At 57.6% G+C, this 11,222-nt stretch overlaps 4 protein-coding genes across 4 annotated transcripts, besides 1 other annotated feature; all 4 read right to left on the bottom strand.

The window, feature by feature from the left end:
- Positions 1–937: 937 nt before the first annotated feature.
- Positions 938–1,226: a repeat region.
- Positions 1,227–1,436: 210 nt separating this feature from the next.
- On the bottom strand, positions 1,437–2,618 carry LPMP_352600 (C-4 sterol methyl oxidase, putative; the record flags this gene model as incomplete). Its single annotated transcript, XM_010704895.1, has 1 exon — positions 1,437–2,618. The coding sequence occupies one exon, from the start codon at positions 2,616–2,618 to the stop codon at positions 1,437–1,439; it is 1,182 nt and encodes a 393-aa protein (XP_010703197.1).
- Positions 2,619–3,442: 824 nt separating this feature from the next.
- Positions 3,443–5,596, bottom strand: LPMP_352590 (DEAD/DEAH box helicase, putative; the record flags this gene model as incomplete). The annotated part of the gene is made up of 1 exon (XM_010704894.1): positions 3,443–5,596. The coding sequence occupies one exon, from the start codon at positions 5,594–5,596 to the stop codon at positions 3,443–3,445; it is 2,154 nt and encodes a 717-aa protein (XP_010703196.1).
- A 742-nt stretch (positions 5,597–6,338) lies between these two features.
- On the bottom strand, positions 6,339–7,391 carry LPMP_352580 (small nuclear RNA-activating protein; the record flags this gene model as incomplete). Its single annotated transcript, XM_010704893.1, has 1 exon — positions 6,339–7,391. The coding sequence occupies one exon, from the start codon at positions 7,389–7,391 to the stop codon at positions 6,339–6,341; it is 1,053 nt and encodes a 350-aa protein (XP_010703195.1).
- A 1,024-nt stretch (positions 7,392–8,415) lies between these two features.
- Positions 8,416–11,118, bottom strand: LPMP_352570 (nucleoporin interacting component (NUP93), putative; the record flags this gene model as incomplete). Its single annotated transcript, XM_010704892.1, has 1 exon — positions 8,416–11,118. The coding sequence occupies one exon, from the start codon at positions 11,116–11,118 to the stop codon at positions 8,416–8,418; it is 2,703 nt and encodes a 900-aa protein (XP_010703194.1).
- Between the last annotated feature and the right edge of the window lie 104 nt (positions 11,119–11,222).

The raw sequence follows: 11,222 nt of genomic DNA, 5'->3' as shown, positions 1-11,222 counted from the left end.
TCATGCCAAGGTGGCCTACCCCATCAGGGACAGAAAGAGGGAGGGATACAAAACGAGTAGAGTGAGAGGGGACGTCGGGCTACGTCGAGCAGTAGTCCTCCTTCCTGCGTCGCACCCAAGGCCTACAACGCCTTTGCACAGGTGCTCACTTGTGGACAGAAAACGTGAAAAGAAGAGCAGAATAAAGTGTCACAGTGAAGAAGAGAGGTGAGAGAGAGAGGGGGGAGGAGGCGCTTATGGACGTTCATGGTAAAGCGTAGAAGAGGATAGTGTCGGGTTCGCAGTCTTGCAAGAATACCCCCCATGTAGAAGCCCGCACGAGACGCGTGAAGAAGACGCCTCCCTCACATAATGTGTGCACCCGACCGAAGAAAAAGACACGACGTAGAGAGAACGCATCGGGGAGGGGGTTTCGCTGACCGTCATAGACGCCAGTACGCTGTCTTGGGTTGATATGACATTTCAGATTCTTTACAATCGTTCGTTCTTTTCGTTTTGGGTTTATTTTTTTGTTTTGTTGGTGGGGGGAGAGACGTCTTTGTGACTCGCTTCGCTCACTGTTGGTACACACGTGCGTGTGTGTGTGTGTACGTGTATGTGAGTCGATTCCAGCGCTTCCTCCCCCCTGCGCACGCGCTGCCGCCTCTACAGTGAGGGCAGCAAGAGAGAGAGATGGGGGAGGGATAGCACTTGTCTGCGTGAGTCAGAGAAAGTAAGAAGACATAAGCAAAACAAAGAGGACACATAACAAGGACGAGTGCGCGAAACACCTAGCACTGCCATTCAAATTTAAAGCGGTGAGCAAAACACCAAATAAACGGGGAAAGCAGCGAAAAAGGGTAATTTGTTTGTCAACGTGCCATTCTAGCACGGGCAAGTCAACAGGTATACGCATGCAACTATGGCCCACCTACATATATATGTGCGCCTCCGGCTGCGCCACGACGGCGTCACAAAACAGGGCCAGCCAGCCGCACTGGGTGTCGCTCAGCTCGCCACAATGCCGCTGTCTGCAGCGCAGGCGGGGCTCGGCATTACCCTCGACATCACAGCGCAGCGCAAGTAGGGAAGCAGTAGGTGGAGGCGTATATGTGTTGAGTCGCCGACGTGACTCGTAGTGGACTGATACAAGCGTCAGGATGACCGTGCGTCTTTTCGCCACAGCGTCAGCGCAGACCTCGCCGCCGAGGCCAAGAGTCTGCAGCCGTACCCCGGGGGCCGGCTGCCTGGCTTCCCCACAAGGAGTGGGGGTACGTACTTGCACCCCGGCACCGTGCACTGGGGTGACCGGCGTCATGCGGAAAAAAGGTTACAAAACGAATTGGAGGAGTCTGTGACTATTGCTCATGAAAGAGAAACATGAGCGAGAAATACTCACTATTCCGGCGACACTAAAGGTAATTTTGCCCGAAAGGTTTGCTTGTGTCCGTGCGCCTTTACGAACTCTTGTGTACCTTGTCCGTCTCCGTATTGGCTGCTTCCAGATCGTGCTGCGTTGTCGTGCACCGGTGCTTGTCTGGGTAGCGGTGGATCAGATAGGGATCCATCGTGTTGAGCAGCGCGTCCATGAAGAGGCCGCTGCCATAGTTGCAGACGTTGTGAGTGTGGTGGAAGTCGTGAAAGCGTGCGCGGTGCCCGTGCATTAGGCCAATCTTGCCCAACCACGTGTCGCTGAAGCAGTAGCCGCTGTGCACCTCGTATGTTTCCCAGAGGCGCGCCCAAACCCAAGTCATAAAGAGAGGCCACGCCCGCGCTGACGTGATGAAGGCGGACTCGGCTGCCTCCTCGCGTGTGTAGTGGAAGAACATGAAGGAGAAGTACGCGACAGTCGGGATCGCGTTTGCGAGAATGTCCTCCAACGGCGTGGCGTATTCGGCAGCGATGCTGATGGTGCCCGTGTACATGTGATGCTTCTTATGAAACATACGATACAGATGGGGGTTTGAGTGCAGGATGCTATGGGAAGTGTAGAAGCCGACTTCGTTAATCACGTTGGCTAGTAGGAAGTGCGACGTAATGGTGACAAGGCGCATCGGGAGTTTCTTCAGGTTGCGACCACTCATGTAGTTGGCAATGTCCTCTGGTGTGAAGCCCACAATCACTGCTTCCGGCGGCGGGGCGCGCGCGCATGAGTTTGTGTAGACCAGACACGTATAGAGAACGACTGGAATCACCAGATACTGATTGATCACGGTGTGTACCAACGTGTTGAGGATAAGCGCTGCCGATGGTAGTTGCTGCACTTTGCGGGGAAGTTTGTACATCGCCATCCTGCGCCCAAGCGGGGCAAGCAGTGCGTTGCTTTTTAGGCCATTGATCCCATACTGAGGGTGGAGGCTGTCAAAGAAGAAGAAGATGCTGTTGAAGAAGGCCCACGGCACGCAGTGGCAGAGCCCCGCAAAGACCAGCGTGAAGAGGGCGGGGGTGGAGAGATGCTGTAGATAGCTATTCTGGAGAATCAGCTGCTGATACAGCGGCTGTACAACAAAGATGGCAAGAACGGCTGCGACAAAGTCGTGGCGAAGTAGATAAATGGCGGTGTGCAGCGCCACTGAAGACCAACAAGGCCGCAGTGTGTGAATGGGCGGGATCTTCACCGGCTTCTTTGTGGACTCCATCGGAAGGCAAGAGTAAACGGGGAGGGGGGGGGTGACGAGAAAGAGAGGAAGGAAAGGGGCAAGGGGTTATGTGGACCGTCAAGAACGACGTGTATGAGAAGGGGAGTTGTGTGGGGGTTATGGCTGAGGCTATTAGAGTCCTGGAGTGGCGCAGATGCATACGGGACGGTAGCGAGGGAGGGGATAAAGAAAGGTGGAGGGCAGGAGGAAGGATGGTCGACGATCCAGCGAAATCGACTCAGGATCAGTACTCAGGGACGGCTTAGCAGAGCCAAAGGAGGAGTGGACTGGAGGTATGATAGGGCTGTGTGGGAAGAGGAAACTCACTGGATACGCCCCTCGAACACCCCAAAACGTACATGGACACCCCAAACGCTCTTCTACTCCGGAGAGCGTGTACAGGGACACAGTGGAATCCGCGTGCTGTCATCTGCCCCGCCCATGAACAAGTGAGGAGCGAGATGCGGCGCATCCGCGACAGGTGCCCTCCCTTTCTTGTTTCACTAATCGGCGTTCGGCAAGATGATCATATGTACCTGCAGTTTTCTTCGCTCGCTCGCGCGTTAGCGTAGGCAAAGAGGAAGGGAGGAAGTAAGTTAAACGCGAGTCACGGTGAGCGTGTGTGCTTGCGTGTATGTGAACGAAAGGGGGGAGGGACGGAGCGGTCAGCTGCAAAAGTGTTGCGCACACGCGTGCCCTTAGCATCGGAAAAAGAAGCGGACATAGTGCTGCCGGAGGTGGCGACGACCGGGGGATCAAGGAAACACTTTTTCCCTTCACTTTGCTTCTTCTATACACGTTAGTCATACCCAGCACCTCCGCTGTTACTGTGGCCGGAAGTGTTTGTGAATGGTATCCTGCTTGTAGTCAGGGAAGCGTCGCGTTCCTCTGCCGAGAACCGGTGTGCTATTCTGTGGATCATCCTTGCGGTGTGGCCGCGTCGGATGGTGGAAGAGCGAGTTGTTGAACAGGTCAATGAAAGACTGCTTCGCGTACTCGCGCAGCTTCGGTGGCACCAGCTGTTGATGCTGGCGGAGATATCCAACCAGTGGCTTTGCCAACTTGATGTTCTCTGGCTGAAAAAAGGTATATGTGTACCCTCTGCCCCGCAGCGAGTCTCCACGACCGCAACGGCCGCACCGGTGCGTCCAGGTTTCCATGTCCGCTGGCATGTCGTAGTGCACGACGTAGACCACGCCCTGGAAGTCAATTCCGCGACTCAGCAGGTCTGTACAGATAAGGGCAGTTGACACCCCTGTTCGGAACATCTTCAGTACGCCTTCCCGCGCCGTCGACGAGGCGTGCGAGGTCAGCGTGGTAAAGTTCACCTGCGAAACTAACGCCTTCATCTTATCGCACACGTAGGCGACGTTGTGGCGTGTGTTGCAGAAAATGAGGGTACGCTGGTCTGGGTTGAGCTTCCCGGTCTCGTACAGCCACGCCAGCTTCTGCACCTTCTCGGCGCGGCCCACCATAAACACGAGGTGGCGCAGATTCGTGCGCGCGGTCAGGAGGCCACCCGTCACGGTGGCGGACAAGGCAGCTGCAGGGTCATCACCGTTCTCCCCTAGGTTTGGCTGGTGGGGGGAGGAGGACGACAACGCTGACGATGCTAAAGTAGAATGCGCAGCACGGCTTTGCTCTGCCTGGGTTTTGAGGTCGACGAGCACAAATCTGTGAGATGGAAGCAGCATCTTTGTCTTGATCATTCCATAGGCAACGGGTGGAAGCGAGGCACCCAGCAGAAGTCGCTGCGGCCGTAGAGCGCCCTTTGGGAGCGCTCCAAGGATGATCTTCATGGGCTCGAAGTGATTCACAGAGACGATATCGTCCACCTCATCCATCACCACTGTCTGCACTCGCTTCAGGGACAGTTTATGCTTGTATAGCGCTGGCAGTATGGTTTCTGGGGAGGCAACGAGCACGTCGACGCCGCCCTCCAGCGCTTGCAGGTACTTGCGCTGTTCCTCTGTGCTGGAGGCACGTACTATGCAGTGGATCCTGTAGTCGCAATGAAGAGAGCGGAACACGGCAGCGACCTGAGAGGCTAACTGACTATTCGGCACCAGCACCAGGACGCGCGGCTCCGCGACAGAGGATTGTAGCTCTTCCAGCCGCATCGCACGGCGCTCCTTTGACCGAAGGGCGAGGCTGGTCTCGAGCTCAGACACAGACGGGTGCGGAAAGCCTGTCATCGGGCACACGCGCACCTCGCTGATGCTCAGCTCGCAATAGGGGCAGACTTCCCCCTTGTCGATTTTTTCCTGCAGAAAGGTTTCCACTTGGCGCCGGTTCAGACTCACAGCGCTGTCCTCGTTGCCCGCGGTCGTTGTTGCGGCCACGGCTGGTCGATGGCCCATGTCTTTTAGCAGGAGGTGCAGGAGAGCTGTGTAGACATAGCAGAGGGTCTTGCCAGTCGCAGTTGGCGCTATACAGAGCAGATCGCGGTACTCCAGCATAAACGGCATGGCGGCGGCCTGCACAGGGGTGAGGGTGCGGTAGTGCTTGCGCTCCATCAGCTTCTGCAGCTGTGTCTGCAGGATCGACGGCGAGAGCTGAAGCAGGTCCTCAAAGCTCTGTGGCGCACCTCTTGGCAAATCCACTGGCATCCCTAGCGCGTCCACCATTATCACCTTGTACTGCGACGACAATTCCGTCTGCGAAGGCGGCGCGACACTCTCGCGGCGCTTGGCTTCATGTGATTCGCTGCCGTCAATTTGAGAGGGTGGGCTGCGCAAAGGATCAAGCACCGCCTGTAGAACTACTTGCTGGATATGCTGAGAGCATGCGGTCGTCGACGCATCCGAGATCCTCCCCTCTCCACCTGCGTCAGTTGAAAGCCCTGACGGGGCATTGCGCAACGCTTGCCACGCTGTGGGATTTTGTGCGTTGGGCTGCAGCACAGCGTTCAGGGGCGGAGCTGCAGGCTCTCCGAGCACGTCAAACAGCAGGTCCGCTTCTCGGGGGCCACCAGCCATACACGGTGCGGCTGGGACCTCGAACGTGGGCGAGAGAGTGGTTGGCGAGGAAGAGGAGACTAGGTCTGTGCTCGAGTGAATTTGCGCTGGGTTCGAACTGTTGTGATAGCGTCGTGCGCATCGCATGCTACTCAGCAGAGGCAACAGGGAAGACGACCTTACCCGCAGCACAACGCGTCGGAAAGCCATTGTGGGGTAGGGGAAGGGAGCAAAGGTGGGCAGGCTCGTTACTCAAGCCGCGTGGAATTCAGAGCGGCTACGTAATCTGTAGGGTGCGTTCCGAAAAGGATGATGATTCGAGGCCGTGTGTAGGGGGCGGGGGGGGGGCGGAGGGTGAAGGCTGAGAAGTGTCAGAAGCAAATGAAGGCAGGGTGGGGCCGGGAGGCGTCTATGAAACACACTGACAGAGAGGTTAATCGAGCAACACCGCACAAGTGATGGTCGGTACTTGACGCACGGCCACCGCGAGGACATAAAACGTGTGCAAACGTACGTGTGCGTGTTTCCTTTTTCGTTCCTTTTGGTACCGCACTGAGGCCCCTCTTAGAGGGTTCTTCTCAACGGCATCACTGTGCCAAACAGAGACGAAGGGAGAGTCCCTGGTGTCGCGCCCTGAGAAGGTGCTTGGCGCACTGTGAGCCGCAACAGGGGGGAGGAGGAGGGAGAGTGCAGCGCTGCGTAAAAACACCTTCGCCACTGCCAGAGGAAGAGGAAAAAAATGGCGCCCTCTCTTTCGCAGCGTTTACCTGCGTTCTCCCAGTAGAAGTCGCCGGCGCGCCGCTTCGTACTCCTGCCGCAGTCGCACAAAGTCCGGGTCTCGAAAGAGGCTGTCAGACCCGCCCATCTCCTCTGGTGCCGCTGACGCATACTGCATCGAGCGTGCTGTCAGTATAGCCGCAAAGAGAGGGCGCGGGACAGGTGTGATGTGCTGCACAAGCGGCACCGCGCATGCCTGGTGGGCCGACAAAAGCGCAGAAACATGTTTGCCTTGCTGCAGGTAGGGCTCGATATGCCACCCGGTGGCGCGATGCAGCGCCAGCACCACCTTGGCCTCGGTATGGGACAGCTGAGGCGGTGAGGCAGACACTGGAGCGACTGTCGCTGCTGCGCTTGGAGGGGGAGTCGCAGCAGAGGGTTGCCCAGACGTGACCTCCGATCCTGCGTCGATGGACAGACAGGCAAGCAGTAAGCGCATGCAGCTGACACTTATTGGCACTGGCTGCATCGGGAGGCGCAGGGATGACGGGACAGGCGGAGACGGTGGCGCGGTGGCTGCCGTCCTCTTTGCTGGACTACAAGACTGTAGTTGCTTGGTGCTTGAGCTGGTGAGACTGTTCGTCATCATTGCGATGCGAGTCGCTCGACGTTCTCCGCTGCGAGGTGATGTGCATTCTGTAAACGGCGCCCCTGCTGGGACTAGTGGCGACAGCGACCCTTCTTTTCTTGCATTAGCCAGGGCCTTGGGCTGCTGTCGTGCGGGCTGAGTGGAGTAGAGGAAGAAGCTGAGAAGTAGCCCAAACGTGCGAGTCCCGCGCGGTGCCACCGCCTCCGGAACCGATAGGTAGGCAGAGCTCAGCATGAGAAGCTCGCTTGTGATGGCGGGAAAGAACGGACGGTCGAGTGTCGTGCCGCCACAGTAGTGGAGGTACTCGATATGGCTTGCATCAAACAGCTCCGCAAAGCCGTCGATTGTAGCCCTCTCCGGGATGGTGAAGTGGTTCGAAAAGCGCGCGTACAGCTGCGCATAGTCCTTGGCGAACGCTGTTAGTCGCTCCAGTTCCGTCTCCCGTGGCATCGTTCACGCCCTAATCAGAGGACTAAGGAGGAGCGCGAAAAAGTGCGCAGGAGGTAGACAGAAAATGAGAAAGAGATGTGGAGACAGATCGCCAGAGTAGAATGCAGGTCTCAGTTCCCCTAGCATCCTTGGCCGACAGTTTTACATTGTAGGAGAATGTGCGCCGAGGGGAGAACGAGAGCGGCTGAGGGAAGCGCAGAAAGTGCGGTTGACATCAACAGCTGAGGGGGGTGGGGGACGTGTTGTTGGTCTTTTCCTCACCTCTACCCCATTAGTGCGCTTTCGACACCCGCCTGTGTGAGGCACAAATGCTGAGTGGCGGATCGTACCCGCACACCCCATACAGTGCATCTGTTGCTCATGTAGCTGTGCCTTTTTTTTTATTTCTCTGACTTGCATGTTAGAACAACGGCCCTCACGCGAGGGTTTGCCTTCGTCTTAAGTCACTACACACACGTTCTGTGCGCACCAACACTCCTCCACGCACGCGCATGGAAATGGGCTTGATTGTCCTCTCCGATGCAGATTAGCCGCGAAACGCAGTTGCGCAACTTTGAAAGGACGTTAACGCCGCCGTTTGCATTTCCTTACCGTAACACAGAAATGCGAACGCAACTACCCACACACACACACGTGTATATATATATATATATACTCCTCTTTCCCGCTCTCCACCTCTGTCCTCCTATAAAACGATACACTGACTCCCGCCCCTCCCAGCAGAAGTCTTCTGATGTCTCTGTACACAACGAGTCAACAACGAACGTACCCCCCAAAGGAGGGAGGGAGGAATGGGGATGGATACACCATACATACAAACCACACATCATGCAGACAGGGTGCGCTCCAGCTTTTCTCCGTGTGCTCGAATAAGCAACAAAGCACGGCAACTGGAACGAGGAAGATACAAAAGAAACAGTGGGGAAGACGGGGTGTCTGTGAGAAGCGGTGCAGCACAATGGAAAAGGGGCAAGAGGAGGAAGAAGGAGAATGCGATGCGCACCCACCAAAGGCCTCGCCCGCCTCAGCAGAGATACGCGCGTTCGAATTCCTCTGCGACGGCCGGGTATGCAACACTGGTCCGCGCGCAGCACTGACGAGCCCACTCAAGCACGGTTTGCATTCGGTGTAGCAGGCGGAGTCTCTTGTCATCGACGTCAGCACTGTCTCCGGTGCTGTTGCGTGCGTAGTACTGAAGAAGTTGCCCTGCTGCTGAGATGGCAACCCGTAGCGCGGCACTTGCGCCTAGCTGCACGCTTCCAGGTGCATTGCAGTACGCTTCAACGTAGGCGTCCACACCTCCCGTCACGGCAGTGTTTGGTGGCGGCACAAACGGCAGCTGCAGGAATGCATCCACGGCGTCGCTAACGTTGCCGTTGACATTAAAGGCATACACGTCCGCCATGCGGCACAGCTGCGCAAACGTTTGGTAGTCCTGTGCGCCGATGGCCTCGTCATGCAGATGATGCGGGACAGCGTTCACTGCCTGCTGCAGTTGCGCCGCCTGCGACAAGACGTCTGACACGACGCTGCTGCGCGATGGAAGATGCAGCACTTGTGCCAGAGCAGGCGACATCATCTGCACTGCGCGCCGTAGAGCCCGCTGCTGTAGCTCTGGTCGGTGAAGCTGGTTCGCGAGGCAAGCGACCGCCAACAGCACGTGAGTAGCTTTCGCGACCTCGCTACGAGCCGAAGCAGCCTCCGCGACTTGGATGAGTGCCTTTAAGAGTTCCTCTGAAAGCGCACCGGTGCCGGCTCGCAGCAGCAGTGAATCGTACCCGCCCACGGTGTTGCGCGGGCCCAGCAGCCGCGCGCAAATGAGGTCCTTCAAGCAGCACTCCACAAACGCCTCCGTGAGACCGCTTTTGTGGAAATAGGCGAACATCGCCGTCCCTGCAAAGACGGTGGCGCGAATGCGGCGATCGACGTCCAGCAACACCACCGAGCAGTAGCGGCTCATGTGACGAGCAATATCGATTGGAGCCTCGAGTGCAGAGTGCAATCTGCCTTGCAAGAGGTTTTGCGCGTTGAAGCACAGCGTCATGTGAAAGCCGTCTACATGGGTAATGCTGTTTTCTAACAGCAGACGCAGACCGGTCGAGGGAAGCAAGGCGTGAATGAAAAAAGATGCCAGACGGTACGCGTTGCCCTGCGTGATGCTTACCAGCTCCTGCATATCATCAAGAACTGCACGCTGAAGCGTGCGGAGGCTCTGAACGGGGGAAACCTGCGCTGACTTGTCTACGCCGCGAATGCACGAGAGTCTTAGCCACAACGCGTCTTCTAGCGAGTCCGTCACCCTTTGTGCTAGGTTCAGCAGGGTTCGCAGGACAACTGCTGGGTTTTCACCCGTGCAGCCAGCAAGCAGAACAATCAGTACGGCCTGCCGATATGGGTCTTCCTTTGTTTTCGCTTCGGCGTAGACAGGCTGAAGATCGGACGCGGGCGGCATGGTGTTGCGCTCGGCAGGAGGTGCTGCGGCCACCTTCGCCACTGCATCGCGCACGGACTGAATTCCTATAGCATCCGTCGCCAGTTGCGCCACATCGTAGCGGCCCACACGCATCGCGACAAACGCATGCATCCAGTGGTTTGTCGCACCGCACGAACGCGCGATTATGTCCAGCAGGTGCGACGCGCTCAAGTTCTCCACCTCCTCGAAGCGTATGGGGTCCATGCGCAACATCCGCTCCAGAAGCCGACTCAGTGACTTGCGCTCCATCACGCGACGACTGCTGGCCACGTAAGACAGGATGTCGACCTCAGAGCCGCGTCGCTGCATTGGTTCGATAATCTGCACAATTGACGCCCACAACACTGTCAAGTCATCCCTCCCATTCAGAGACGTCTCCGTGACGTAGGCGGTGAAGTGCGTTACCCACTGCGCCGGTGCGTACTCCTCAACAATGGCGGCAAAGGCGGCAATGCGGCGGTTCAGTTCGGTGGCCAGCGCAGAGCCGCTGTTGAGTATGTCCACCAGTGACTTGCTAGCACCGCTGCCTGCTCCGGCAAATGTGTGTGCGGACGAGGCGGCAGTGTCCGTGGCGGACAGGCGACCACTGGGTCCTGCCTTCCCACAGGCGAGCTCGCTTGCCCCCATGGCCAGCGCCTCGTAGTCGTCCGCGATGCGCACGTAGAAGGGATGCCATGCAGCCTTGAAGAGAGTGTCGACCTGGTCCCGCACGATGCTTGTTTGACGTCGGTGCACAGCGTGCTGGACGTCGAGCAAGATATCATTCTTCAGCTCTGCCACCACCGCGTCCACGTCCGCGATCCCCATAAAGCCCGAGGCCTCGGTGTCCGGCAGGGCGTCGATCGGGCCGAGATCCACACCGAGCTGAGCGTGGCGGTGCTGCAGCTGCAGTAGCAGACGCTGCTGCGCTTGAGCATCAAACCCGAGGTGCTGAGTCATGAACAATTCCACTGACGCGTGAGTGGCCGGAGCATAGCCCTCGCTAGTGGACTGGCACTTGCTCGCCTGGTGCCGAGCCTTTTCGGCAGCCTTGCGGGAGGCCTCGAAAAGGCCAAACCCGTTGCGCAGGAGCTGCTCAGCATTTCTTTCCGCAACGAGCCTCTGTGCCCGCGCCGTGAGGCTGGCGAGCGAGGCGCGTACTTCGTCAGTAGGATCACCGGTCGAAGGCATGACGCGCAAGGCTGAGGCATCGTCGCCGCCAGGGCCGGCGCTGCCGAGTCGCCGAGGGGCAATAGTGGAAGTCGAACTAAACATGACGATCTGAGTCAGAAAAAAGAGGAGAGAATGGGAGTCGAGGCCTGCAAAAACAGACATGGAGGGGGGAGTGGGAAGACATGCGGCCTCTGTGCGTTAGCCGA

Source organism: Leishmania panamensis (assembly GCF_000755165.1).
Source record: "Leishmania panamensis strain MHOM/PA/94/PSC-1 chromosome 35 sequence".
NCBI lineage: Eukaryota > Euglenozoa > Kinetoplastea > Trypanosomatida > Trypanosomatidae > Leishmania > Leishmania panamensis.
This window is presented reverse-complemented; position numbering and strand designations above follow the sequence as displayed.